At 44.3% G+C, this 27,977-nt stretch overlaps 1 protein-coding gene across 1 annotated transcript; it reads left to right on the top strand.

Annotated features, from left to right (window-relative positions):
* The first annotated feature begins 906 nt into the window (after window positions 1-906).
* LOC120061163 (protein bicaudal D homolog 2-like) lies at window positions 907-27,669 on the top strand. The gene is made up of 10 exons (XM_039010749.1): window positions 907-1,088; window positions 2,214-2,547; window positions 6,524-6,736; window positions 7,002-7,154; window positions 10,673-11,137; window positions 13,508-14,413; window positions 14,843-15,019; window positions 19,941-20,092; window positions 24,360-24,687; window positions 25,828-27,669. Exons 2-10 carry the CDS (start codon window positions 2,299-2,301, stop codon window positions 25,831-25,833), a joined length of 2,649 nt encoding a protein of 882 aa, XP_038866677.1. The 5' UTR covers window positions 907-1,088; window positions 2,214-2,298; the 3' UTR covers window positions 25,834-27,669.
* The last annotated feature ends 308 nt before the right edge of the window (window positions 27,670-27,977 follow it).

Here is a 27,977-nt window from a genome sequence, read left to right on the forward strand (position 1 = left end):
GTGACGTTGAGGGTCTTGATGCACCGGTGGCGACAACACTTGTGGATGACGTAGTAGAGGGTCTGGCTGTAAAATTGCCACTCATTGCCCTAGGCACAATAAATGGATCCAGAAAAGAAAGAATGTGGCAGAAGCGCCAAGGCTGCTGGCCTGAAGCTGCTGACCCAGACCTCTTCTTATCTTTCTCTGCCCTTCTCTCTCTCTGATACCTGTCCCTGAGTCCTCTCCACTTCCTCCTACAGTCTTCTTCTACATAGACATGAACATGATAAGCCAAACCATTACCTAGCATACCTATAGTTATTAGATAGCTATCATGGACATGTCACCTACTGTACACATAAGACACACACACACACACACACACACACACACGGTTATCTGACCAAATGATCAGGGGTACAGTAGTATCTACCATTTCTATGATTATTTATCTAGCATACACACTCACACTCTTTCAAACATGATTATTTGGTAAAGTTATTAGGGGTAGTAACTAGCATAATTTATTTGACTATTTCTTTCACACACACACCTCATTGGCTAGGTTAGCTAGCTAGCTAACTCTAACTAGCCACATCTAGCACAAGCTCACTACTAAACTGACAATCCTACTATCGTTGACACTTGTCTCCAAGCAGCATTTTTTGTGTTTATGTCCCTGTAGCTGTCAGCAGTTGTGTCAAAAAGACACGGTTTTGAGGATACTGCGAAAATGATTCTCTCCTCCATGTGACCAACCGCATGGGACCATCTGCAAAAGGTACCTGCATCAGTATAGTTGCCTAGCTGCGCAAAATGTTATGCAGCAGTGATGCAATGACACAGTCGGTGTGTTCGAAGCGTTAATGGTCTACTACTCCGGTTGCTTCCGAGCGCAATGATTTTAAACGTGCTCAAGCCAAGGAGGCGCACATTGGTAGGGAAATCTGGGTGGGTAGCTAACGGTTAGCTAGCTAGTCCACGCAGAAATTCGACTTGAGGACTGGGAAGTGTCAAATTCTCTGAACCCTGCGGTTAGCTTGATTTCGATATACGATTATGAAATAACGTAGACTTTTGGCAACACAAGTGCATCGATATTGGAGGTGAGTGATTTAGCGAGCTAGCGATGCACTTGACTTGTTTTAGCTCTCTTGCGGCTATCTATCGTTAAATAGCTAACGTTAATTTGCCTAACAAACTAGTTAGTTAGTCGGACCACAGATGGCTGGCTAGCTAGCTAACTATAGTAGGAGTCTTTGTTTTGACAGTTCTGACAACTAACGTTAGCTACCTAAGTCAACTAGCTAGCTACAGATAACCAAGACAATGTGAACGTTTTAGCTCGCTTGCTTGCTAGCTAGCTAAAGTAGCTAACTTTTAGCTAGCTGATAATCTTCGTGTTGGGTAGACTCAACTCTGCTAACGTAACCATAGTTCATTCATCTTGAACTAACTAGTTTACTAATCGTAGTTAGATAACGACTCCTAACTAGCTTAAAACATGGTTGGCAAGTTAGCCTATCTAACGTTGATTGAATGACACCTAGCCAGCCAATGAGTTAGCTAACGTTAGTGTCTGGGAATTGTAGGTAACGTTAATTCATTGGACAGACTTGAAATTAATTTGACAGCCAGTCTACGTTACAGCAGGAGACTGACTGTAAAAGTTATCTAACGTTAGATGCTGCAACAGTATCCCAAGAGACATGCAGATCTGTAAATATATAAATTATGATGTGTAGGCCGTCATTGTAAATACGAATTTGTTCTTAACTGACTTGCCTAATTAAAGGTTACATTTAAAATAATTACATGTAAAACATGATCGCTAGCTTCATGCTCAAGTGGGAGAATGTTAGGCTAAAAACTGAGCATGTAAACAAATGCTGTAACACAATTTACAAATGTAGTTGCTTTTTTCTTTACACTCACTGGCCTTTACCCTGACAATAAATATCACAAGAAAGTGACAGGGGGACTGGTTAAACTCATCTAACCACCTAATCTGACTCTTGATGACTGACTGGGCTGCCAAATGTATTATTCTCTTCATTTTAGCTAGTTGTCAGCTGTCAGCAACTCTTGCGAGTCAAATTAAATCATATTGTTTTACCTCGGGTTAGTTGCGCTTTCTACTGTAACATCATTGGTTACTATTTGTGGCAAGGAACAGTATGATGATCCCTAAAGGCCCCTGGGCGGTGTGTTTCCTTCCTCCACTCCCACAGTGAGCAGTAATGAGGCAGGAGGATTGAAGGAGGAAGCAGGTGTCCTGGTGGTGCATTGGGAGACAGCAGTCAGGAGGAGGACAGGATGCTGGAGGTAGAGGAGGCAGGCCCAACAGGGGCTGAGGGAGATGATGAGATGGAGCTGGGGGGCGGTGACCTGAGAGTGGAGGTGGTGAGGCTGAATTTGGAGCTCCAGGAGGCCAACGACGAGAAAGTGCAGGCGGCCCGGTATGGCCTGGTGGTGCTAGAGGAGAGTGCCGAACTGAAGAAGAAGCACACCCAGCTGGAGGAGGAGCACGAGACTCTCAAACAGGAGCTGCAGCAGCTTAAAGAGGTCAGCAGAATCCCAGTAATTATATCTAAAAAGCAGAAACACTATAATCAGGCCAGTAAAATAAATGTTCAATATAGCTATTATAAACCTTACTTGCACAGTAACAGCTACTACTACGTATGCATGGTGGTGACATTGTCTGTGATTGAGTTGAGACGAGACCTCTTGTTCATACGTTTCTTATGGCTTTGTCTAACACTAAGTACTTCAGTGTGAACAAGTGCCAGTCACACCTGGCTATGTATTAACCAACCTGGGATTTGCCAAACAATGGGCTTGCTGTTAGTACACAAGCTTTTAGCAAAGTTGTTCTCAACTAAGAAATCACAATCATAATGTTGCTAGGTAGCTGTTAATCCAGTGTTGCATAGCAAGTTATTCATTGCCTACTGAACATTTGATAGGTCCCTTAAAGATACTCTATCATGTTGAAGCATGTTACTAGCTTGGCTGAATGAAAATCCCCCAAGACTCAAAACGAGGCCTGGTGTTTATATGAATAATTCAGTTTGTGTGATCAGGAGGACAGGTCAGTGTCTGCTTCTGTAGTGTCATAGGATGTTGATGTGTATAGATATGTTACTGTTTATCTCTACTAGAAATGTTCCATATGCACAAACAACTTATTTCTCTCAAATGTTGTGCGCAAATTTGTTTACATCCCTGTTAGTGAGCATTTCTCATTTGCCAAGATAATCTATCCACCTGAGATGTGTGGCATATCAAGAAGCTGATTAAACAGCATGATCATTACACAGGTGCTGGGGACAATAAAAGACCACTTTAAAATGTGCAGTTTTGTCACACAACACAATGCCACAGATGTCTCATGTTTTGAGGGAGTGTGCAATTGGCATGCTGACTGCAAGACTGTCCACCAGAGCTGTTGTCAGAGAATTTAATGTTAATTTCTCTACCATAAGCTGCTCCAACATTGTTTTAGCGAATTTGGCAGTACATTCAACCGGCCTCACAACTGCAGACCACCTGTATGGCGTCATGTGGGCGAGTGGTTTTCTGTTGACAACTTTGTGAACAGAGTGCCCCGTGATGGCAGTGGGGTTATGGTATGGGCAGGTATAAGCAATTTGAATGCTCAGAAATACCGTGAAGAGATAAGGCCCATTTCTTTTAAGGTGTCTGTGACCAACAGATGCATGTCTGTATTCCCAGTCATGTGAAATCCATTAATTAGGGCCTAGTGAATTTATTTCAATTGACTGATTTCCTCATATGAACTGTAACTCAGTAAAATCAATGAAATTGTTGCTTGTTTCGTTTTATATTTTTTGTTCAGTATAATTTCAGCGCTCATCTAAGATGCTCTGTCTGATGCAGACAACATTATGGCATTAGGGGTGAACATAACAGGGAAAAACACCTATCAGAGTCAAAGCACACATCATTATCACTGTATAAAGGTTATTAAGTGTCGTTCATATAAAGAAATAATCTGAATATATTGTAATCGGACAGTCACATTTTGGGTAATATTGTTTTTGAGCACTCATTCCAACTAGGCCCCTAGCCTAGCTTCTAACAGACCCTGTACAGTTACAGTTGAAGTCGGAAGTTTACATACACTTAGGTTGGAGTCGGGTAAAACTAGTTTTTCAACCACTCCACAAATTTCTTGTTAACAAACTATAGTTTATGCAAGTCGGTTAGGACATCTACTTTGTGCATGACACAAGTAATTATTCCAACAATTGTTTACAGACAGATTATTTCACTTATAATTCACTGTATCACAATTCCAGAAGTTGACAGTGTCTTTAACAGCTTGGAAAATTCCAGAAAATGGTGTCATGGCTTTAGAAGCTTCTGATTGGCTAATTGACATAATTTGAGTCAATTGGAGATGTACCTGTGGATATATTTCAAGGCCTACCTTCAAACTCAGCAGTGCCTCTTTGCTGGACATCATGGGAAAATCAAAAGAAATCAGCCAAGACCCCAGAAAAAAAATTGTAGACCTCCACAAGTCTGGTTCATCCTTGGGAGCATTTTCCAAACACCTGCAGGTACCATGTTCATTTGTACAAACAATAGTACACAAGTATAAACACCATGGGACCACACAGCCGTCATACCGCTCAGGAAGGAGATGCATTCTGTCTCCTAGAGATGAACGTACTTTTGTTCGAAAAGTGCAAATCAATCCCAGAACAACAGCAAAGGACCTTGTGAAGGAAACGGGTACAAAAGTATCTATATCCACAGTAAAATGAGTCCTCTATCGACATAACCTGAAAGGCCGCTCAGCAAGGAAGAAGCCACTGCTCCAAAACCACCATAAAAAAGCCAGACTACGGTTTGCAACTGCACATTGGGGGAAAAATCGTACTTTTTGAAGAAATATCCTCTGGTCTGTAGAAACAAAAATTGAACTGTTTGGCCATAATGACCATCGTTATGTTTGGAGGAAAATGGGGGAGGCTTGCAAGCTAAAGAACATCATCCCAACCGTGAAGCATGGGGGTGGCAGCATCATGTTGTGGGGGGTGCTTTGCTGCAGGAGGGACTGGTGCACTTCACAAAATAGATGGCATCATGAGGGAGGAAAATTATGTGGATATATTGAAGCAACATCTCAAGACATCAGTCAGGAAGTTAAAGCTTGGTCACAAATGGGTCTTCCAAATGGCCAATGACCCCAATAATACTTCCAAAGCTGTGGCAAAATGGCTTAAGGACAACCAAGTCAAGGTATCGGAGTGGCCATCACAAAGCCTGACCTCAATCACATAGAAAATTTGTGGGCAGAACTGAAAAAGTGTGTGCGAGCAAGGAGGCCTACAAACCTGACTGTTACACCAGCTCTGTCAGGAGGAATGGGCCAAAATTCACCCAACTTATTGTGGGAAGCTTGTGGAAGGCTACCCGTAACGTTTGACCCAAGTTAAACAATTTTAAAGGCAATACACTCAATTAGTATTTGGTAGCATGTAAACTTCTGACCCAGTGGGAATGTGATGAAAGAAATTAAATCTGAAATAAATCATTCTCTACTATTATTCTGACATTTCACATTCTTAAAATAAAGTGGTGATCCTAACTGACCTAACATTACCTCCTGCAACAACATGACCGAGAACCCAACAACCTGGTGTTCAATTGTGTAATTTAGTAGACGTTCTTATCCAGAGTGACTTGCAGTTATCAGGATGAGTAGAGGTAACTGAAGTAAGCCTCAATTGTTTTAGGTTGGTCTTGTTGAGATTGCTGCTGTGCTCTGAGAGTCTGTCTCCACCTGCACTCCCAGTATCAACCAAATCTAAATCACTAACCACATTTGTTTTTTTTAATCACAAATTTTTCACTTAAATTTTACATGTGAAAGGAAAGCTGCTATGGGGCATACCTGTATTTCACACATTAATTAGTTCCAATTGCAGTATGACTTCAAATCAGGAGATTTTGGGTTCTATACCACCCCTATAATGTTGTGACGTTAAATGAGTATAGGCTATTTGCTTAGAAGTCGTAACTATCAAATCACATTTGTGGGGTAAAGTGAACAAAGTTGTCATTTGAAAGAATGTATTCCTCTTTGACTTGTCCCAGATGAAACTGGTTTGTACCACATTCTTACCTGAGGACACGTAGGCATAAGATATGCATGGGATGTACTTAATATTCAAGACCGCTCAGATTTCGACAGCTGGTCTGTGGAGTCCTATTACCACTGCCACCGATATACATCTTTGTTGTCTTGGGTCTAAGAAAAAATGCTGTCTTTAGTAGATGTGCCACTTGGCACCGTGTTTTAATTTCCAGCTTGCCTTTCATGGTGCACCCCACTGATGGACCATGTGCCTTACATACCACCATATGGTGGTCACACGAACAACTGGACACCCAAATAAATGGCACCTTTTTTGTCTTTGTCTGTCTGTGGTCTCTGGCAGACTCTGGATGACGCCCAAATAAATGCCGCTCTTTTTGCTTTGTCTCCGTCTGTGTGTGCAACTAGGCTCTGTCAGACTCTGTGACCTGCCACAAGCGTGCAACAGCATATGGGGAGACCCGGGAGGAGTGCCTTTTGGAGGAGACTGCCAGCAAGGAGGCTGCCATGGCAACCAGCATGGCTGAGTTGCAGGCCGAGTTACGGCAGGCGCGCCTCGCTCTGGGCTACGCTCACGCTGAGATAGACCGACAGGCCGGCTTCTCCTCCCAGCTGAAGAAGGTATTAATAGTGTGCCTATCATTCACTGACATACCTAATGCTTTACACACCACTATTCACTTAAATATGGAAGAATACAACTATTTAGTAGCATTTGTACATCTCTCCATCTAACAGAGAAATGTAGGTTTCAGTTAAATAGGCTCATTTTACGCTCTACTTCCTGTAGTCTCTTGTGTGTGTTCGAATGTCAAGAGCAGTGTGCAGTGCTTCCATAACATTGTGTTATTAGTTCAACTGTATACTGAGAGTGTGTGTTTCCCAGGAGTGTGAGTGTTCGGAGCTGGAGAAGGGCCACATGAGGAATGAGATGAAGGAGTATAAGGTGCGGGAGCTCCGTCAGCTCCAGGACAACAGTGAGCTGGAGGAGGAGAACACCTGTCTGCAGAAACAGGTGTCTGTACTCAAGGAGAACCAGGTCAGAGCCCCTCCCTTCTAATCACTCGCCTCACTGATAATAACACTCAGTTAACACAACAGGGCCTTGTTCAGTAGGGAGAATAGTTTTTAAACTGGGAGGAAAAAGCTGAACCTGTTCAGTAAAAACACTTCTTTTAGTTTTCTATTGCATGAAGTTTTGCTACAGTGTGCCCTACTGAACACAACCCTTGTCTCCCATCGGCACTTCCAGTACAACAGCCAGTAGTTGGGCCAAAATACTCCTATTCTTCTCAAAAGGCTCATGGAATGTGTACCTCAAATGACTCAGTACTTTGTGTAACCGCTGAAAAATGTGCAACATCATAACAAACATTAGGAGTGTGTTCGTTTCTTAATGGCCAAAAGGGGGTTCCAGATCATTCTGTGGTAGTGCTGAGCAATTAGTGTTTGTTTTTTTTAGGTCGGTTTGATTATTTAAAAAAAAAAATATATATTGTTTTTTGTTTCGATTGGGTTGAATGCTGTAACACAGAATAAAACAATACATTCCCATGATGGTAGTGACGGTCCATTACTGCTTATTACTTATTAACCATTTATTCACGTTACTTTAATAAAATATTTCAGTTGTGTATATTACATTTGTTGTATTTAATGACTTTATTATTTAATTTCAAGTCATCTCATCTCTATAGAGCTGCTACCTATGCTCTCTGACAAAATCAGTACTTTGTAAATAAGGCCTACTTTTGACTGTTGAATATTAACTAGCAATCACTTTGATCATGTATTTTCAGGTAGAGATACCTTGCGAAGCGACATTTGCTCTCTATATCCCACATGATCGCGCATTCTTGTCTCTCATAGCAGGCGTAAAAGAAACACAAACCGGACACGTAGATGTGCAATGGATTATGGTCATTGTAGTTAGTTTAGTGCATAAAATGTGGTAATTATGTAGAATATTGGCCTTTTGGAAACTACATATCCCTACTACATCACACAGTTCAGGCTGGATCTGATCTCTCTAGAGAAACTGCAATGTGCGCATTGAGCTCACAGGAAATAAACTAACAGAATAGAATTCTAATAATTGAACCGATGGAGGTCAATGAGTTAAAAAAAAAAAAAAAGGTAAAATAACTTGTATGTTAATCGCGCAGCACTATACTGTGTTTGGTAGGCTTCTATTCTTCCTGTCCATTTAAGTCTCCATCTCCTACTGGGTTTAGACTCTGAGGGTGTGTGATGAGGATTCTTTCCAAGTGGTTCATGAATAAGGGCTAGCCTTGTCTGGTGTGTGTGTGTGCTGGGTTTGGCTGACAGTGACTTCCCCTGTCGGTCTGTCTGACACACACACTCATTGTTGGGGAGTCATCTCAGATGGGAGACAATGGCATCTCTGAAGTGGGAAGTCTCTACGAACAATCGGGACAGATTTGATTCTCATCCTGGTCACGCAGAAGCATACTGTAAATGTGACGTAAACTCGTCTTACTCATCAGGTGGCCAAGTAGCATAGATCAATTATTGAGAAGGTTTTGAAATAATTTACCAACTGCCAGTCCAAAAGTAAGTTGTAGAACATAGACCACAGAAATTCCTCATTTTCTAAGGTCAGAGTAATGACAGTTACACATTCCTAGTTCAGTACCACCCAACAGACATAAGATTCACTTTTATTGTCCCTTAAGGAAGAATTCTCTGAAATTCAACACACCCCTCCCATAGTGACCTGACACCATTGTTGGGTAGGTTACTTCCTAAATGTAATCTGTTAGTTACTAGTTACCTGTCCCAAATTGTAATCAGTAATGTAACTTTTGGATTGCCCAAACTTAGTAACGTAATCTGATTACATTCTGTAACTTTTAGATGCCTTTCCCCTAAAGAGGCATTAGAAGAAGACAAATGTATGTTACCAATTGAACAAGATCTATTGCAGGATAAATCAATGTTACAGTTTACATAGCTGGCCATATGAATGTTACATTTTACTTTATGGGTTGGTTATGTAGGCTTCTTCTAACCCATCGCTTTCTACTTTATATAATAATACGATTAAATTATATCTTTACATTAAAAAACAAAGTCTCAGAATTCGTCCTTCCAATAAATGTTATACCCCTTGATCTTCAAGAATAGGACTTGCAAATATGGAAGTATAGATTAGCCTAATTGTTTAACCTGAGCATGACCTCAAAACTAAGGACTTATTAGCCATTGATTAGAGCTTTGAGCACTACTGAAAAATGCTATTTACTACTGAAAAAATGAATGCCACATGCTGCATTTGCTATAGGCCTATTGTTTACCTTTTTGTTGATGACACTTTAATATATTGATAATGTGCAGCTGTTTAAAGGGCAAATCCACAGATGAAACAATAACAAAACGTTCGCCCTGACGTTTTGGTAAAACGCTGAGGGATGGGCCTGGAGAAATGTAACCACTCCCAGATTAATAGACAAAGCTATGGATGTAAGGGCTGGTCATCCATGATATCAACATTATTGTTTTAACCATGTTATGAGGCTATACAGTGTTTGTTTACATTTACAATGTTTACAAACATTGGAGGAAAAGCAGCTTATATTTTGGGTTCTCATGGAGTGTGACAGTTGAACTAAGCTCATAAGACATTTCTAAGTTATATTCTTCAAGAATCAATGGAAATATAATTTGTAAGTCCAAAAATAGTTTTTAAGTCTATCAAAAGTGTGCAAGTTTGAGAATGTCCTATGGATTTTTTCCCCTTTTTTATCAGCATGAATTAAATTGAGCAATAAAAGACCCTCTTTTATTCCATAGGCTGGGATCTGCACTGTGCAGCTGTTACGAGCGCATTGTTCACTTGGCTGTCCACTGGTTTCAAAAACAATGATTGTGATAGGCAGCTCAAACTAGTTTAATTCAAACATTATTGGGTTCAAATACACATTTAGATTTGTGAACAGCCATCCACAACAACCACAATCCGTAAGGCGTAAATAGCTAAATGAGAGAACAGCAGTGTGATTCACATCAATGCGCTATGTAGATAACAATAAGTAATATCCGTATCGCCATAGACTACACCACTGCTGTCACCCTTACCTCCAAGTGTTTATTCAAGTTGGATAATCTTTGGATGCTGACAGCTGTCACACCATTGGAAGACGCAGCTTGGACTGTAGCCCACAAAAGCTTATTCCTGCTCTTTTTCCGCAATCCATTAAACGTATTTAGTGTGTCATCATAGTGGTCTCTGACTTGTGGTCAGACTCGCTCAGGTGGAACAAACTTAAACTTGTGCCCTTTTTCAATGCTGATATGACTGTCATTGAGAAAAGTGTTAACAAAAATTCTGAATTTAAAAGTAATCCTCTAAGTAATCAAGTTTTTCAAAAGTATCTGTAATCTGATTACAATATTTTTGCTGGTCGCGTAACGGATTAGTTACCTTTTTTGTTTTGTTATAATGTACATGTAATCCCCAACCCTGCCCGTAACACTCAGTTCTACACTCTGAGTCTCTGTAATCACATGCCCTCTCTCTCGTCTTGTCATCTGCAGGTGGAGTTCGAGGCGGTGAAGCTGGAGCTCACCCACAAGGAGGAGCAAGACGACGTTCTCCGGGCCCAGCTGGAGGAGGCGGCGCAGCTAAGGGAGATCGCCGAGCGTCAGCTGGACGAGGCCCTGGAGGCCCTCAAGGAGGAGAGGGAGCAGAAGAACACCCTGAGGAGGGAGCTCTCGGCCCTAGCCCTCAACCCCTTCGACTCGGTCACACACCTGGAAATGCAGCTGGATGACAGTGGGGACAGTGGAGGGGGCCGGGAGCACGAAAAGGATAGCGGTTGCAACGACGGCCCGGGGTCTGGTTGCGCTCCTCCTAACCCCAAGGCTAATGGGCACGTCCAGCGCTTCTCCACCCCCAGGAACAGTGACGTGTTCCTGAGGCCTGCCCCTGGCCTGGTGTCTGACCTGCTCAGTGAGTTGCACCTCTCTGACGGACAGAAACTCCAACAGCAACTCATGCAGGTACGCAATGGGATCAAAACCACTGGTACATACTGTATGGACACTAACTCATTTCAAGTAATCATCTGTTTGTCTTCTCTTTCAGTAAAGAATTGTTGGAATTAAAAAAGATTTGTAACAGAGATGGTCTGTAGACTAGTAGTTACGTGTGTCAATGTCTAGATTTAGTTCTCTGATCAGCAGTACTTCTTGCCATGGCGATGTCCTATATATGAGCTGTAAAGGTTTCAGTCACGTACGCTTCCTTCTATAGACCACATCCTGCTACAGATATCATTGGATCACTTAGTGTAACTGTACTGTCAGTAACTGTTTGAAACGGCCTATCAAACACCACATTGCACATTCAATTACCACTTTTCTACACTTTTTTTTAGCTCTACAGTATGCTCTGTCCCAACCAATAATTTATTGTCCTATTTCAGTTGTGTAAATGTATAATTTATAAAGCACTCAACCGGGGATAGGTATGCTTCCGCCCAGGCCCAGCAGATGTTAGGAGTACTGAACGAGCATGTTGAGGCTGTGTGTCTCGAGTGCTGCTCCACGTCATAAATAATGCAGTGAGATTGAAGGCACTGGATGGAGAAATTTGTGTGTACCGTCTCAGAGAGAACCTCTGCTTTTGTCTCAGCAAAGATTGATCAACCTGGAGAAATGTATTACTGACATTTGTCTCGTATTGAATGTGCCGTTTAGTTCAGCCACCCAAATGCTTGCTACAGTAATCTGAGGCATAATTGGCACTTTGAAATGCCATGGAAAATGGATAATCAAAAATTGCATTTTATGTTTTCTACTATATATTTACAGTACCAGTCAAAGGTTTGGACACACCTACTAATTCAAGGGTTTTTCTTTTTTTTTTTACACTATTTTCTACATTGTAGAATAATAGTGAAGACATCAAAACTATGAAATAACACATATATGGAATCATGTAGTAACCAAAAAAGTGTTAAACAAATCAAAATATATCTTAGATTCTTCAAAGTAGCCACCCTTTGCCTTGATGACATCTTTGTACACTCTTGGCATTCTCTCAACCAGTTTCATGAGGAATGCTTTTCCAACAGTCTTGGAGGAGTACGCACATATGCTGAGCACATGTTGGCTGCTGTTCCTTCACTCTGTGGTCCAACTCATCCCAAACCATTTCAATTGGATTGAGATCATGTGATTGTGGAGGCCAGGTCATCTGATGCAGCACCATCACTCTCCTTGGTCAAATAACCCTAACACAGATTGGAGGTGTGATAATTGTCCTGTTAAAAAAAACAAATTATAGTCCCACTAAGTGCAAACCCAGATGGGATGGAGTATCGCTGCACAATGCTGTGGTAGCCATGCTGGTTAAGTGTGCCTTGAATTCTAAATAAATCACTGACAGTGTCACCAGCAAAGCACCCCCACACCATCACACCTCCATGCTTCACAGTGGGAACCACACATGCAGAGATCATCCGTTCACCTACTCTGCGTCTCACAAAGATACGGCGGTTGGAACCAAAAATCAAACATTTCCACCGGTCTAATGTCCATTGCTTGTGTTTCTTTGCCTAAGCAAATCTCTTCTTATTGGTGTCGTTTGGTAGTGGTTTCTTTGCAGCAATTCGACCATGAAGGCCTGATTCACTCAGTCTCCTCTGAACAGTTGATGTTGAGATGTGTCTGTTACTTGAACGTTGTGAAGCAATTATTTGGGCTGCAATCTGAGGTGCAGTTAACTCTAATGAACTTATCCTCTGCAGCAGAGGTAACTCTGGGTCTTCCTTTCCTGTGGCGGTCCTCATGAGAACCAGTTTTATAATAGCACTTGATGGTTTTTGCGACTGCACTTGAAGAAACTTTAAAAGTAATTGAATTTTTCCGGGTTTTGACTGACCTTCATGTCTTAAAGTAATGATGGACTGTCGTTTGTCTTTGGTTAAAAAACAGCTCAAATAAACAATTAGGGCGTACTGCCAAATTGCAGCTACTGATAGTGAGGATTCGTTCAGTTAGCCACTTGCAAGAACACAGAAATTGGTTTATAGAACAGAACATAAATAGAACATAAAGAAAATAAGAAATTCGTTATAAGAAAAACGTAGAAAATGTCCATCAGTGGCTACTTTGAAGAATCTCAAATATAAAATATTTTCTGATTTGTTTAACACTTTTTTTAGTTACTACATGATTCCATATATGTTGATTCATAGTTTTGAAGTCTTCACTATTATTATACAATGTAGAAAATAGTAAAAATTAAGAAAAACCCTTGAATGAGTAGGTGTGTCCAAACTTTTGACTGGTACTGTAGCTATAATGCCTCTTTCAAGCAAAGATGTTTTAGTCTTATTTTCTGTTTCTCCATGTCTCTTTCCCCAGGCTGAGAGGGATAAGACTGGTCTGGCCAACACGGTCCAGGACCTCCAGAGGCAGTTGGAGCTGTCCCAGCAGGCCTTCAGTGAGCAGGAAGACAAGGTTGGCTCCCTGACCCAGCAGCTGGAAGCCGTGCAGCTGCAGAAACACATCCTGCCCCAGGGGAAGGCGGCTGGCGACCAGGGGGACGGGAGCACCAGGACCCTGGAGAACGGGGTGGATGACTACGACTATGAGCTGGACGTGAAGAGCACAGAGGTGCTGGAGGCCCGGATGAAGGCGGCCGGCGAGGAGCTGCTGAAGCTGCGTGAGGAGCTGTCCCAGGCGGAGAAACGTTACTCAGCCCTGGAGCAGCGCTGCCGGCAGGAGAAGGAGCGGTGGAGGGGAGAGGCCCATGAGCTGGCTGAGAAGATCCGCCAGTGCATCAAGTCCAGCCGGCAGGACCAGGAGCGCATCAGCGAGCTGGAGAAGGAGATCGGCGCGACGAGGAAAGTGGCTACTGATTCTGAGGGTCATCTCAGCATGGCACAGGAGGAGCTGCTGGCCTTCTCTGAGGAGCTGGCCAACCTCTACCACCACATCTGTGTGTGCAACAACCTCACGCCCAAACGAGTCACCCTAGACTACTACCGCGACGGTGCCAGGGGCCAGTCAGGGGGGAGTGGAGGGAAGTCCAACCACCTGCACCCCCATCCCCATCCCCATCATGGACGTAACAAGCGACGCTCCAATGAGTTGTTTGCGAAAGCAGTGCATGGAGGGGATGGAGACAGCAGGCCTGGTACTCCCCAGGATTCCCGTGACAACTCCCCCGCCCCAGTCTGCCCCAGCTCCCCCACCATGGACTTCAGGGACCCGTCCAACGTCCGCAACCTGGTGGCTGTCATCCGCTGCCAGATCAAACACCTCCAGGTACGAGTGCCGCCGCCATATTGTCTTCCACTCAACATGCATATTTAATGGCCACTTCAGTAAGGTCATAGTCTGCTGAATTCTGATCCCACAGTACAGAATGTGTTATTTGGCCTCCGAAAGCTTTTAAGCAGCTTGTCTGGCGCTTGGCATCGATCGGGAAAGCGGATATCTGTAGATTGTAGAGAGTAGTAGACCACTAAGACTACATATGTAATAATATTTCAATTGCGGTTATTTTTCCTCCTTTATGAGGATCATTTTGGCATCCTTGCTTTGTTTCGGTTGATAAACTTTGATAAAGGCTGGGACGATAACCAATTCTAACACGTGTCGTGCTGAGTGGTCCATCACTTTAGTGAAACTGAAAGTAATACCTAATAACGATACTAGCACAATCATTCATGGTTTGTGAACTGCCTGTCCCAGGTGGCGGTGGACCTGTGTCGCCAGAGGGGTACGTTGCCCTATTCGGGAGGGATCAGCTGCGGAGGGGAGCTGGAAAGCGAGGCCCTCATGGAGGAGGTGCTGAAGCTCAAGTCTCTCCTCAGCACCAAGAGAGAGCAGATTGCCACTCTGAGGACGGTCCTCAAAGCCAACAAACAGGTACAGCACTGCAGACAAATCCCTCAATGGGCACGCCAAGTTGAACACACACACACACACACACAGGACACACACAACCAGTCAGACCCCGAAAGGTAAATCACTATTGATCTTGAAATCGGTCATCAATGAGTGGTGTCTCTTTTAGTGTTGAAAATAAGTTTAATTCCCTATTCTTCCATTCAGGGTTTGACTCTCAGCCTGACCAATCCATGACCTGTAATCCTCAGACCAAAGTCGGTAGAGAACATTCTAACTCGATAACAACTGAACATTTAATAGGACTTCCTCTGGTCTTTCTCCATTGTTTTGCTGTGAAGGTTTTCATCCTGTTCTATTTCCTTGGGTATCTGACCCATAGCAACAACAGTAAAGTTTTGCTCCAGCTTTCTGTCAATAAACCCCTTCTGACTGCTAGATCCACCAGTCTGCCTGCAGGGCACGTTCCTCTGTTCAATTCACTCTTTAATCTTTTTTTGCGATCAATATTTATTTTTTCCATGAACAGCTGAAATGATATTCACCAAGAAGAGGGGGAAGGGGTAGGCTAGACGTCATTGGATGGTCTGAGTGTAGAGATGGAGAGCTGTAGTTGGAGAATGATGACGTCTTCCTCAGAGAGCTTCCAGTACACTGCTCCTTTCTCCCCTCTACTCTGTATGCATCCCGACATGGCTGACCTGATTCTGCTGTCAACCACTCCTCACTCTCTCTCTCTCTCTCTCTCACTCGCCCTCTCTCTCTTTCTCTCACTTGCTCTTTCTCACTCACTTGCTCTCTCACACGCAAACACACACTGTAAGGCTAATCTTTGCTCGATTAGAGTAGCCTCTCTGTCACGGGTTAGCCACTGAATTCAGATGCTGGCTCTCTCCTTTTCTACTGTGAGAAATGTAGACAGAACTATAATATTTATTAACTTAATATGATTACACTTCTGCTTACGCTTTCTTTGTTCTCCACAGTGGCACACTGCTAGAAAAATTATTGAATTCAGTAAAGCTTGCAAGCCTCATTAAGCAGTATCATGTCTGACTGTACTGATACTGAAGATGTTTACCAATATATTCTTGGTCATTTGCTTTGACAGGGTACATGCTGTAGTTCTTGCTTCTGTTTAATTACAGGGTTGATATTTTCATCGCTACAAATATGTCCCATCTGTGTTAATTTTGTCAATAAAAATAGTGACAAATATTCGTGAAACAATTGACAAGACTATAACTGGCTAAATAGAACCAATGATCTTTCATTTCAGTTGACTAAAACGACACTAGACAAAATTCTCTTACTACTAAGTGGACAGGACAAGAGTTTTTGGAGAGATTGAGAGCTTTCCAGTGATGAGCACAATTAATATGAGCAGCACCGATGCGCAGCCCACGCCACAGCCTACATCAGCTGGTGAGCTACAGACAGACAGGCTCCGCCTCTGATTATACACATCGCGCAGACAACTCTCTTGCTTCCCCGTAGCTAACCAGTCTGCCTTCTAGTTAGCTACCCTTTGCCTGGTTAAAAAACAATCACAGCATTCCCACTGGGCAAAACCTGGTTGAATCAGTGTTTCCATGTCATTTCAACCAAACTATGCAATGTGATGACGTTGAATCAATGTGGAAAACGCATAGGATTTGCAGAAAGTAATCAACGTATCTACACACAATACTCCATAATGACAAAGCAAAAACTGTTTTTTTTATAGAATTTTTTGCAAATGTGTTAAAAATAGAACAGAAATATGACATTTACATAAGTATTCAGACCCTTTACTCAGTACTTTGTTGAAGCACCTTTGGCAGTGATTACAACCTTGAATCTTCTTGGGTATGATGCTACAAACTTGGCACACCTGTATTTGGGAAGTTTCTACCATTCTTCTCTGCAGATCCTCTCAAGCTCTATCAGGTTGGATGGGGAGCATCGCTGCACAGCTATTTTCAGGTCTCTTCAGAGATGTTCGATCAGGTTCAAGTCCAGGCTCTGGCTGGGCCACTCAAGGACATTAGAGACTTGTCCCAAAGCCACTCCTGCATTGTCTTGGCTGTGTGCTTAGGGTCGTCGTCCTGTTGGGAGGTGAACCTTCGCCCCAGTCTGAGGTCCTGAGCATTCTGGAGCAGGTTTTCATCAAGGATCTCTCTGTACTTTGCTCCGTTCATCTTTCCCTCGATCCTGACTAGTCTCCCAGTCCCTTCAGCTGAGAAACATCCCCACAGCATGATGCTGCAACCATCATGTTTCACCGTAGGGATGGTGCCAGGTTTCCTCCAGACAAGACGCTTGGCATTCAGGCCAAAGAGTTCAATCTTTGATTCATCAGACCAGAGATACTTGTTTCTTATGGTCTGAGATTCCTTTAAGTGCCTTTTGGCAAACTCCATGTCATGTGCCTTTTACTGAGGAGTGGCTTCCGTCTGGCCACTCTACCATCAAGGCCTGATTTGGTGGAGTGCTGCAGAGATGGTTGTCGTTCTGGAAGGTTCTCCCATCTTCACAGAGGAACTCTGGAGCTCTATCAGAGTGGCCGTCTGGTTCTTGTTCACCTCCCTGACCAAGGCCAATTGCCTGGGTGGAGTCTGGGTGGTTCCAAACTTCTACCATTTTAAGAATGATGGAGCCCACTGTGTTCTTAGGGACCTTCAATGCTGCAGAAATGTTTTGGTACCCTTCCCCAGATCTGTGCCTCGACACAGTCCTGTCTCCAGAGCTCTACAGACAATTCCTTTGACCTCATAGCTTGGTATTTGCTCTGACATGCACTGTCAACTGTGGGACCTTATATAGACAGGTGTGTGCCTTTCCAAATCATGTCCAATCAATTCAATTTACCACAGGTGGACTCCCAAGTTGTAGAAAGATCATTGGAAACAGGATGCACCGGAGTTAAATTTCGAGTCTCATAGCAAAGGGTCTGAATACTTATGTAAATAAGGTATTTCTGTTTTTTATTTGAATTATATTTGCAAAAATTTCTAAACCTGTTTTTGCTTTGTCATAAGGGGTTATTGTGTGTCGATTGACGGGAAAAAATGATTTAATCCATTTTAGAGTAAGGCTGTAACGTAACACTGTGAAAAGACTGCCTGCTTTTCTATGCTCAAGGGAGAGAAAAACAGTCTTTGAATTTCCCTCCCACTTTCCCCGCTGCGTTTCATAGCCAGGTTCTGTAGCCAACCCTCCCTGTTTTCCTCAGAGAGAACAGATTGATTCTAACCCTTACCGTTCAAAAGATAGGACCTGTAATACCGGCTCTAAAAAAATGTCTTTCTATTGTGCATTTTTTACTTTTTTGTAATCGAATTTTGTTTAGTAATTTGTTTTATTTATTTTAGCCCTTTTTTTCTCTCCTCAGTTTCATGGTATCCAGTTGTCTTGTCTCATCGTTGCAACTCCCATACGAACTTGGGAGAGGCAAAGGTTGAGCCGGGTGTCCCCGAAACACAACCCAACCAAGCTGCACTGCTTCTTGACACAATGCCCACCTAACCCGGAAGCCAGCCGCACCAATGTGTCGGAGGAAACACTGTGCACTTGGCAACCGTGTCAGCGTGCACTGCGCCCGGCCCGCCACAGGAGTCGCTAGTGCGCATTGGGACAAGGACATCCCAGCCGGCCAAATCCTCCCCTAACCCTGACGACGCTGGGCCAAATGTGTGCAGCCCCATGGGTCTCCCGGTCGCGGCCGGCTGCGACTGAGACTGGACTCGAACCAGAATCTCTAGTGGCACAGCTAGCCCTGCGATGCAGTGCCTTAGACCACTGCGCCACTCTGGGGGGCCTGCATTTTACATTCATAAAGCATATCGCGGGCCGTTCCTAAAACAAGGCTACTTGCGGACCGGACCGTTTAACCATATGTTTAGGCTACACCTTGTTCAGTCATGTTACGTCATTAGCTAGCTATAGATAACAACCTGGGGCGCGTTCAGCGGGACGCAACGTTTTGGAACATTCAGATAGCCTATTTCTATGTAGAACAAACATGCCTCTCTGACATGTTGAAAAAGGAATAACGTTGGTTCGATTCATTGAATTTCTATCTGCAATGTTGGAAAATGTTATGCAACTGAACGTGACCCTGGTGACATTACCAGTAGCCTATATGCAAACATTTGGTGGCACAGAAAGAAAGGAAAAAGGAAGCAAACAATTTGACTCAATTCCTCTTTGTTCTACACTGTCTGACTGGGTACCGTATATAACTTTTATTTTGAGTAAATGTGGACCTAGTGACTCAGACTTGAGCGCTTGGACCAGGACTCGAGCACTGGGACTCGGACTTCAGCCATAGGGACTCGTGACTTGAACTCGAGCACGGGGACTTTGGACTCGATTCGGACTTGAAGTTTAGTGACGGAGGTGCAACCCATACTACTTTGCGGCACCATCTGGTGACTGTGAAGCTGTCTCTCTCTCTTACGCGCGTTTGGTTTGTATGTAATGTGCAATATCTATGTAGGCTGAATTAGGAATTTACATGGCCAGATAATTCTTATACATGTTTGTCATATTTCTGCTGTTGGGAAGAGAATAGGGTGGTATGCAGAACAATATGTTGGTAGGACAAGGTTATGTACGTTTGTGCACTAGAGGTTAATGAGGCAATACAAATGTGATGTGACTAAAAAGGGAATATAGTTGACTAAAATGGCCCACTGTTTTTGTAATTTTGACGGCAAATGGACTAAATCAGTATTCAACTGACAAAAATTTGACTAATACTTATTTAGTCAAAATGACTACGACTAGACTAAATCTAAATAGAGTGCCAAAATTACCAGTGCCCCATCTATACAATCATGGTCGTTGTTTTTGTTAAGTTGCACTGACAGATGAGAGGTAAACTTTGAAGTGTGTTTTGTTCTTGATATTACAGCTGGGGAAAAAAACAATCAAACAAGCCATAATGTTTCTATTCCAGACGGCAGAGTTGGCTCTGAGCAACCTGAAGACCAAGTACGAGACAGAGAAGAGCATGGTGTCTGAGACCATGGTGAAGCTCAGGAACGAGCTCAAAGCCCTGAAGGAGGACGCTGCCACCTTCTCTTCACTGAGGGTCATGTTCACCAGCAGGTACAGTCATTTTATTTACTCTCCTTTCATACTGAACAAAAATAGAAACACTACATGTAAAGTGTTGGTCCAATGTTTCATGAGCTGAAATAAAAGATCCCAGAAGTGTTCCATACACACAAAAAGCTTATTTCTCTCCTTTTGTGCACAAATTTGTTTAGATCCCTGTTAGTGAGCATTTCTCCTTTGCCAAGATAATCCATCCACCTGACAGGTGTGGCATATGAAGAGGCTGATTAAACAGCATGATCATTACACAGGTGTACCTTGTGCTGGGGACAATAGAAGGCCACTCTAAAATGTGCAGTTTTGTGTCACAACACAATGCTATGGATGTCTCATGTTTTGAGGGGGCGTGCAATTGGCATGCTGACTGCAGGAATGTCCACCAGAGCTGTTGCCAGAGAATGTAATGTTCATTTCTCTACCATAAGCCGCCTCCAATGTCAACATGTAACCACGCCAGCCCAAGAACTCCACATCCACCTTCACCTTCGCCTGCGGGATTGTCTGAGACCAGCCACCTGGACAGCTGATGAAACTGAGTATTTCTGTCTGTAATAATGCCCATTTTTTGGGGAGAAACTCATTCTGATTGGCTGGGCCTGGGTCCCAAGTGGGTGGGCCTGAAATCCATAGATTAGGGCCTGATTAATTTTATTTTAGTTGACTGATTTCCTTATTTGAACTGTAACTCATAACTCAGCAAAATCATTGAAGTTGTTGCGTTTATATTTTTGTTCAGTATATATTCACAATCACAGAGAATAACACCAATCTAGAGACCTGAGTTGGAGAAGCACTGTTTTCATTCAGCCTTGCAAGTGGATACGCTCCATTTTAAATCTCTGAGGATAACACAGGAAAAAATATTTACACTTTGTGCATCAATTAGTGTTACGCTACAATCAAAAATTTACATATTGCGTGACATTTGTCCAAAGTCCTGTGGACTTGTTTTACATTACATCCACAGACTAGCCTACCGCTGCTGCTGTGAGCAGATGTAGACCGAGCAGTGGACAGACTCCCTCCTGTGGAAATAATTGTTCTCCAGCTTAAATCAGCTAAAGTTAATCGTCATGCTTAGTGTTTGTGCTCCTGTGGCTCTTGTTTAGATGAGACAGTCCGACGTGTCATGACATGGTAGACTAGAGTTTGGCCACGTCCCAATGGAGCCCTATCCCTTTATGCTGCACTACGTTTTAACCAGAGCCCTATGAGCGTTGGTTAAAAGGAGCGCACTAAATAGGGAATAGGCTGCCATTTTGGGACGCGTGCTAGACATTGTCACTACAGTGTCGTCTAATCAGATTAGAGGCCTTTTACCACTCTGCAGTCCGCAACAATCCATCTTCTCACGTGCAGATTAGCACGCACATGCACTGCCCTGTTTGGAGCCTCAGCCTGGACCGACCTGTCCGTCATGACGGGACTCACGTGCAGATTAGCACGCACATGCACTGCCCTGTTTGGAGCCTCAGCCTGGACCGACCTGTTCGTCATGACGGGACTCACGTGCAGATTAGCACGCACATGCACTGCCCTGTTTGGAGCCTCAGCCTGGACCGACCTGTTCGTCATGACGGGACTCACGTGCAGATTAGCACGCACATGCACTGCCCTGTTTGGAGCCTCAGCCTGGACCGACCTGTTCGTCATGACGGGACTCACGTGCAGATTAGCACGCACATGCACTGCCCTGTTTGGAGCCTCAGCCTGGACCGACCTGTTCGTCATGACGGGACTCACGTGCAGATTAGCACGCACATGCACTGCCCTGTTTGGAGCCTCAGCCTGGACCGACCTGTCCGTCATGACGGGACTCACGTGCAGATTAGCACGCACATGCACTGCCCTGTTTGGAGCCTCAGCCTGGACCGACCTGTCCGTCATGACGGGACTCACGTGCAGATTAGCACGCACATGCACTGCCCTGTTTGGAGCCTCAGCCTGGACCGACCTGTCCGTCATGACGGGACTCACGTGCAGATAAGCACGCACATGCACTGCCCTGTTTGGAGCCTCAGCCTGGACCGACCTGTCCGTCATGACGGGACTCACGTGCAGATTAGCACGCACATGCACTGCCCTGTTTGGAGCCTCAGCCTGGACCGACCTGTCCGTCATGACGGGACTCACGTGCAGATTAGCACGCACATGCACTGCCCTGTTTGGAGCCTCAGCCTGGACCGACCTGTCCGTCATGACGGGACTCACGTGCAGATTAGCACGCACATGCACTGCCCTGTTTGGAGCCTCAGCCTGGACCGACCTGTCCGTCATGACGGGACTCACGTGCAGATTAGCACGCACATGCACTGCCCTGTTTGGAGCCTCAGCCTGGACCGACCTGTCCGTCATGACGGGACTCACGTGCAGATTAGCACGCACATGCACTGCCCTGTTTGGAGCCTCAGCCTGGACCGACCTGTTCGTCATGACGGGACTCACGTGCAGATTAGCACGCACATGCACTGCCCTGTTTGGAGCCTCAGCCTGGACCGACCTGTCCGTCATGACGGGACTCACGTGCAGATTAGCACGCACATGCACTGCCCTGTTTGGAGCCTCAGCCTGGACCGACCTGTCCGTCATGACGGGACTCACGTGCAGATTAGCACGCACATGCACTGCCCTGTTTGGAGCCTCAGCCTGGACCGACCTGTCCGTCATGACGGGACTCACGTGCAGATTAGCACGCACATGCACTGCCCTGTTTGGAGCCTCAGCCTGGACCGACCTGTCCGTCATGACGGGACAGGGAAAGCGACTCGACGCAACGTTCCCTTCTCCCTCCCCACCCCTCTCTGTAGGGATAGCTGCTAGCAACCAAGAGTGGACCGAGACAGAATGAACCTGTGCAGAACGTAGGCTATGCCCCTGACTGCCTTGCGGTGCTCTGTTTGTTGGTAGGCAGATACAGTATTTGTTTTGAGTGTTGGCATGTATATCCTTAATTAGTGTGTGGCAGGACAAAGGGATTTGTTAATTGTGTCTTGATGTTGGTTACACTTCTGGACTACGGTTTCTGTATTTCTAAGGTTTGGTAGATGTGGGTGTTTACCTGGGGTAAAAGTAGATTTAATTTCTTCCCAGTACGGGACCTCCTGTGTGTGTCTGCGTGTGCACTTGACATTTTTATGTGCTTAATCATAGAATTACATAATACACTGAGTGTACAAAACATACAATATTGAGTTGCACCCCCGTTTGCCCTCAGAACATCCTCAATTCATCGGGGCATGGACACTACAATAAGCTTGGTCTCTTCTCTAGGGGCAGTAAATGAGCAGATGTTTGATTAGGCCTAGCATTTGAAAGACCCTGTCTGATTCTGACTGACTGCATTTAGCACTGACCCTCTTGAAATGACTTGGTAAACGTTGTGTAATGGTGCCTCCAAGTGGACATTTAGAGCAACTTCCCCACAGTGTCATGTTGACCTCACTCAGAAATTGTAACTATTATTCAACGAATTCAGAAACTAAACTTGGCTTTTTTTGTATTTTCTTGGCTTTCTCTCTTTCTCTTGGGTTTGTCTCATGTGAGCTTACTGTCGGTCTTCTCATTGACCAAACATTACCATCACCTTCCTAATATTGAGATGCACACCCTTTTTCCCTCAGAACCTACTCAATTCATTGGAGTATTGACTATGAGGTATCAAAAGCGTTCCACAGTGATGCTGGCCCATGTTGACTCCAAAACGTCCCACAGTTGTCAAGTTGGCTGGATTTCCTTTGAGTGGGAGACTGTTCTTGATTCACACTGGAAACTATTGAGCATGAAAAACCCAGTAGCGTTGCAGTTGTTGACTCACTCAAACCGGTGCGCCTGGCACCTAACAACCATACCCTGTTCAAAGGCACTTTAAATCATTCGTCTTGCCCATTCACCCTCTAAATGGCACACGAACGATCCATGTCTCAAGGCTTAAAAATCCTTCTTTATCCTGTCTCCTCCCCTTTCATCTACACTGATTTGAAGTGGATTTAACACATGACATCCATAAGGGGTCATAGCTTTCAACTGGATTCACCTGGTCAGTCTGTCATGGATAGAGCAGGTGTTCTTAATGTTTTGTGTACTCGGTGTCTGTCTCATCTTCCTCTCCCTGTGTTTTCATCATAGCTGTTGAGATATATAAAATATAATTCAGATTATATGTTTTGTCTAATTGTACAGTTCCTATAACATATTTGTTTGTCTAACCTGTCTACTAAATGTGTGTGATTGTGTTGCTCTAACATGCATGTGTCTCTAGGTGTGACCAGTATGTCACCCAGCTGGATGAGATGCAGAGGCAGCTAGCGGTGGCGGAGGATGAGAAGAAGACCCTGAACTCCCTGCTCCGCATGGCCATCCAGCAGAAGCTGGCCCTGACCCAGCGCCTGGAGGACCTGGAGGCCCCTCTGTCCCCCCACAGCCTCGGCAGCAGCCCCCGCCGCGCCAGGGCGAAGGAGCTAGGCACCAAGACAGGCCGGAGCCCCCGCCGCAACAGCCCCCGCTCCAGCCTGGTCCTCACCAACAACGTGCCCAGCACCGCCACCCATCACCTCCGAGCCCTCACCCGCAGCTTCCACACCAGCCCTGTAAGAACCCGGTCTTCCTCCACCACTACCTCCTTCCATCCTGACCCTCTTCCTCCCCTATATACCTCTTCCTCCTCTACCTGTACCGCTCCCCGACCACACGGAGGAGCCAAGCTCCCCAGGGATGCCACTTCCATTAGAAGTCGTAGTGTCGCTGATGTGTTCCGAGCAGGGCTGAGTCCTTGGCAGGAACAGGATGACACCCAGTCTGACTCCCGTAGAGGGTCTTCCAGCTCCCTGGATAGTGCTGTCTTTGGCCGTGCTTTTGTAAGGGGTGCCAGAGGGGCTTTAGGCCCTAATCGTGAAGGCACCTTTTTCTCCAATCGTACTTTGTGCTCCTCGTCCTCTGCCTCCAGAGTAAAGTCTTTCAATTCCAGATTGATAGAGAATCTGGCCTCTTCCAGGTCTTGCTGTGTCCCTTCTGTCCACATATTGGACCAACAGGGCACTGTTAAGCCAGTGTTAAAGCCAACCTTGGAGGTTTCTGTTCGTAGAAAACAACACAATGTTGTTTACAAATCAAGTTCTTCAGAGATGACATCCACAAGCTCTTTCCATTCTGCTCCAACCTCAAGGTGCCTTACAGCAGCTCCCCTCTCTCCCACCAGTCAGACCAGTAGAGCTGGTAGAAAGACCAGACAGGTCCCAGGCCCAGGTCATAGAAACACTGAAGAATCACAGAGTAGTTTGAGTAGGCCTGGTTCTAGAGGCACCAGTGATCCACAACCAGCCAGGGCTCGTAGGTCACAGCCCAGTGAATCACGCTCATGCAACCAATGACACTTTGGCGTTTCGTCAACATGAGTTTTCTCTAGTCACAAATAGTCGTAACCATTAACCATTAACCATTAACTACCTTTGCACACCTTCAGCAGTGCTGAAGAATTTTGCCCAGGTTAGAGAAAGTAAACAAGCAAAATGCAATACACCCAGCCTCAGCATTGGTTTTGTACTAATAGCACCACATAGTCTCAGAAACTATTGTCAATTGCCAACCTCTTCATACCTGTTGTCTTAATCATTTGTTGTTTTGCTGTGCTGTTTGGATCGGTGACCGTATCCTTTTTCAGTTTGTTTTGGTCCTTTGGTTTATTACTAAATGTCCTTTTTTTATGCATTTGCCTCCCCCTGTCTCTGCAGCGGTGAAACCAGTCAGCCATCATGATCACTCCAATCCCCTGTATTCTCCACGTCGACCTCCTGAAACAAACGCCTTCCCTCCTGAAGTCATCATTCCTCCCAAGACATCCTCTGCATCCCAGACCTTCTCTTACTCTACTCATCAGACCCAGTGGACTGGCTGCTCCTAACACATCTCCCCACCTTCTGTATCGACCAAAGATGCCTACCTGCATGCAACCAGTAAAGGAGTGTAAAAGAAGCAAAAAAGCTCATTTTATTTTTATGAAGTAAAGGACTGTTTTCCTGACCGGCACAGTATTATCTACCCTTTATTTTTCCTGCTGTTGATGTGTATTTATGCAAGGTTATATATTCCACTTTGATGCTGCTGCATGTCTTTTAACACTAGCCTGGCAACATGACAAAGCCTGTCTGGAAACGGGCTTCTCCCAGTGGTGTCAGACCGCATCCCCCTTAGACAACTGCTGCTTGGCCTGACCACTATCCCTAGATTAGTGCACTACTTTTGACCAGGGCTCATAGGGATTTGGTCGAAAGTTGGGCAGTAGGTAGGGAATGGTGTGCCATTTCGGACGTGCCCCATATCAACACAGGTTTCATGGGCATTTCCCCCCCCGTAGAAATGGCAGCCTTACTAACCATATTGAAATACTAAAAGCACAGGGAAGAGTCTTGTCTTGATGTTTATTTATTCCTCTTTGCATTTTCTACTGGCGATAACTGTTAAATCCTTGTCTTTATTATTTGACGTACCTCACTGTTCGGCTTCGGCCTACCAGCCATCATGCCCTTCAGTCAGGAGATCAATATCACTGATTGAAATTACAAAGCCATAGTCTCAGGACTCGAGGTTAATATCACAGTTGAATTAACTAGCTCAGAAAAATATTTGGGCGATATGTGATTAGCATGCTTCATTCCAAACTATGCACATAGTTCAGCAGAGCCTGTGTGATATCACTCCTGTTCTGAGACTGAAGACCCTGCAGACATCTGTTCTTCAGGACCTCGTGAGGGCTGGGCCTGATGGTTCCATAGAAATGTAATTATTACTACAGGCATCTATTCATTCTAATTGTATTGGATGGTTCTTCTCTCTCCTGGCAGCAGAGCTGCCGTGGTCTTGGGTCTTCTTCTACAGGGGCCCTACAGGACCACACTGCCAGCCTCAGTACAGACCCAATGGAATGACAGGATCTGAGCAGCAGATCCACATATGATCATATCTAGTAGCCTAACCTAAATGTTTTTTGGAGATGGCCTCTTTTTTTTTTTTGAAGTATTCTAAAAATGGCTGAGATCAACTCTGTACAATTGGGTTTCCGTCCTGTGTTTAGTGAAGGTCAATACATGATGCTAATTGGTGGTTCTAATTTTTGAAATAGTGCCTTGGTTTTTCTCCTCTGCTTCCGGTCAGTTGATTTTAGGCAAAGTCTTTTTAAAGATTAACAGTATTATTCAACACTGATGATGTGTGTAGTGTGTTTTATTTTTATGATTATGGAGCTTTTATTTGTTTGCTTTTGAGAAAACTAATAGGCTCTTTTTTTGGTGCATCATTGAGTAGTATGAGTTTGTACATTTTTCTGCCCTTTGATCCCCATTTTCTCACTCTTTCACCAATGTGTTTGTACATGTATTGTAAATGTAACTGATCATCATACAACATCATTATGTATTATGTGGACAATGTATCTTATTTGTAAATTGATTTTGTGTCGATAGAACCCAAATGGTGTTCATCAATTTCTGTGTATGTAAAGTAAGTTAATTTTATTTTATTGACCTGTGCACCACTTATTGTGTGATGGAGAATAAAGGAACGCCACTGTCTGTGTATGTAATTGTTGGGCATATGGTATTCTAATCAAACTGTTTTCCTTTTAAAAATGTATTTCGAGTGCTTTCCCTTAATGACTTGGCAATTCAGAAGCTGAGGTAATGCTACTTTTGAAGCACGTATGTAGCCAATTTAGTTGATGTTTCATTCGTTACATTGTATCTGACGTATCCCTTGGATTCACGCAACTTATTGTGATTGGTTCAATGAAGTCCAGGCCCTTCCCCCTGCACCAGGGGGTGTAGAGTGAGAAACGCCTGACTGCAGTGTGCAGTTCGCAATGTGGGCGGAGTAAAACGTGTTTAAC

The sequence above is a fragment of the Salvelinus namaycush genome, chromosome 16 (genome assembly GCF_016432855.1).
Source record: "Salvelinus namaycush isolate Seneca chromosome 16, SaNama_1.0, whole genome shotgun sequence".
Taxonomy (NCBI): domain Eukaryota; kingdom Metazoa; phylum Chordata; class Actinopteri; order Salmoniformes; family Salmonidae; genus Salvelinus; species Salvelinus namaycush.

What these genes read in the sequence shown, in the direction of transcription:
- LOC120061163 (XM_039010749.1), top strand. Translation starts at nt 2,299, where the DNA reads ATGCTGGAGGTAGAGGAGGCAGGCCCAACAGGGGCTGAGGGAGATGAT. An exon ending in TCCAACAGCAACTCATGCAG is followed by an intron (nt 11,138 to 13,507) that starts GTACGCAATGGG and finishes CTCTTTCCCCAG; the next exon opens with GCTGAGAGGGATAAGACTGG. An exon ending in GCCAGATCAAACACCTCCAG is followed by an intron (nt 14,414 to 14,842) that starts GTACGAGTGCCG and finishes TGCCTGTCCCAG; the next exon opens with GTGGCGGTGGACCTGTGTCG.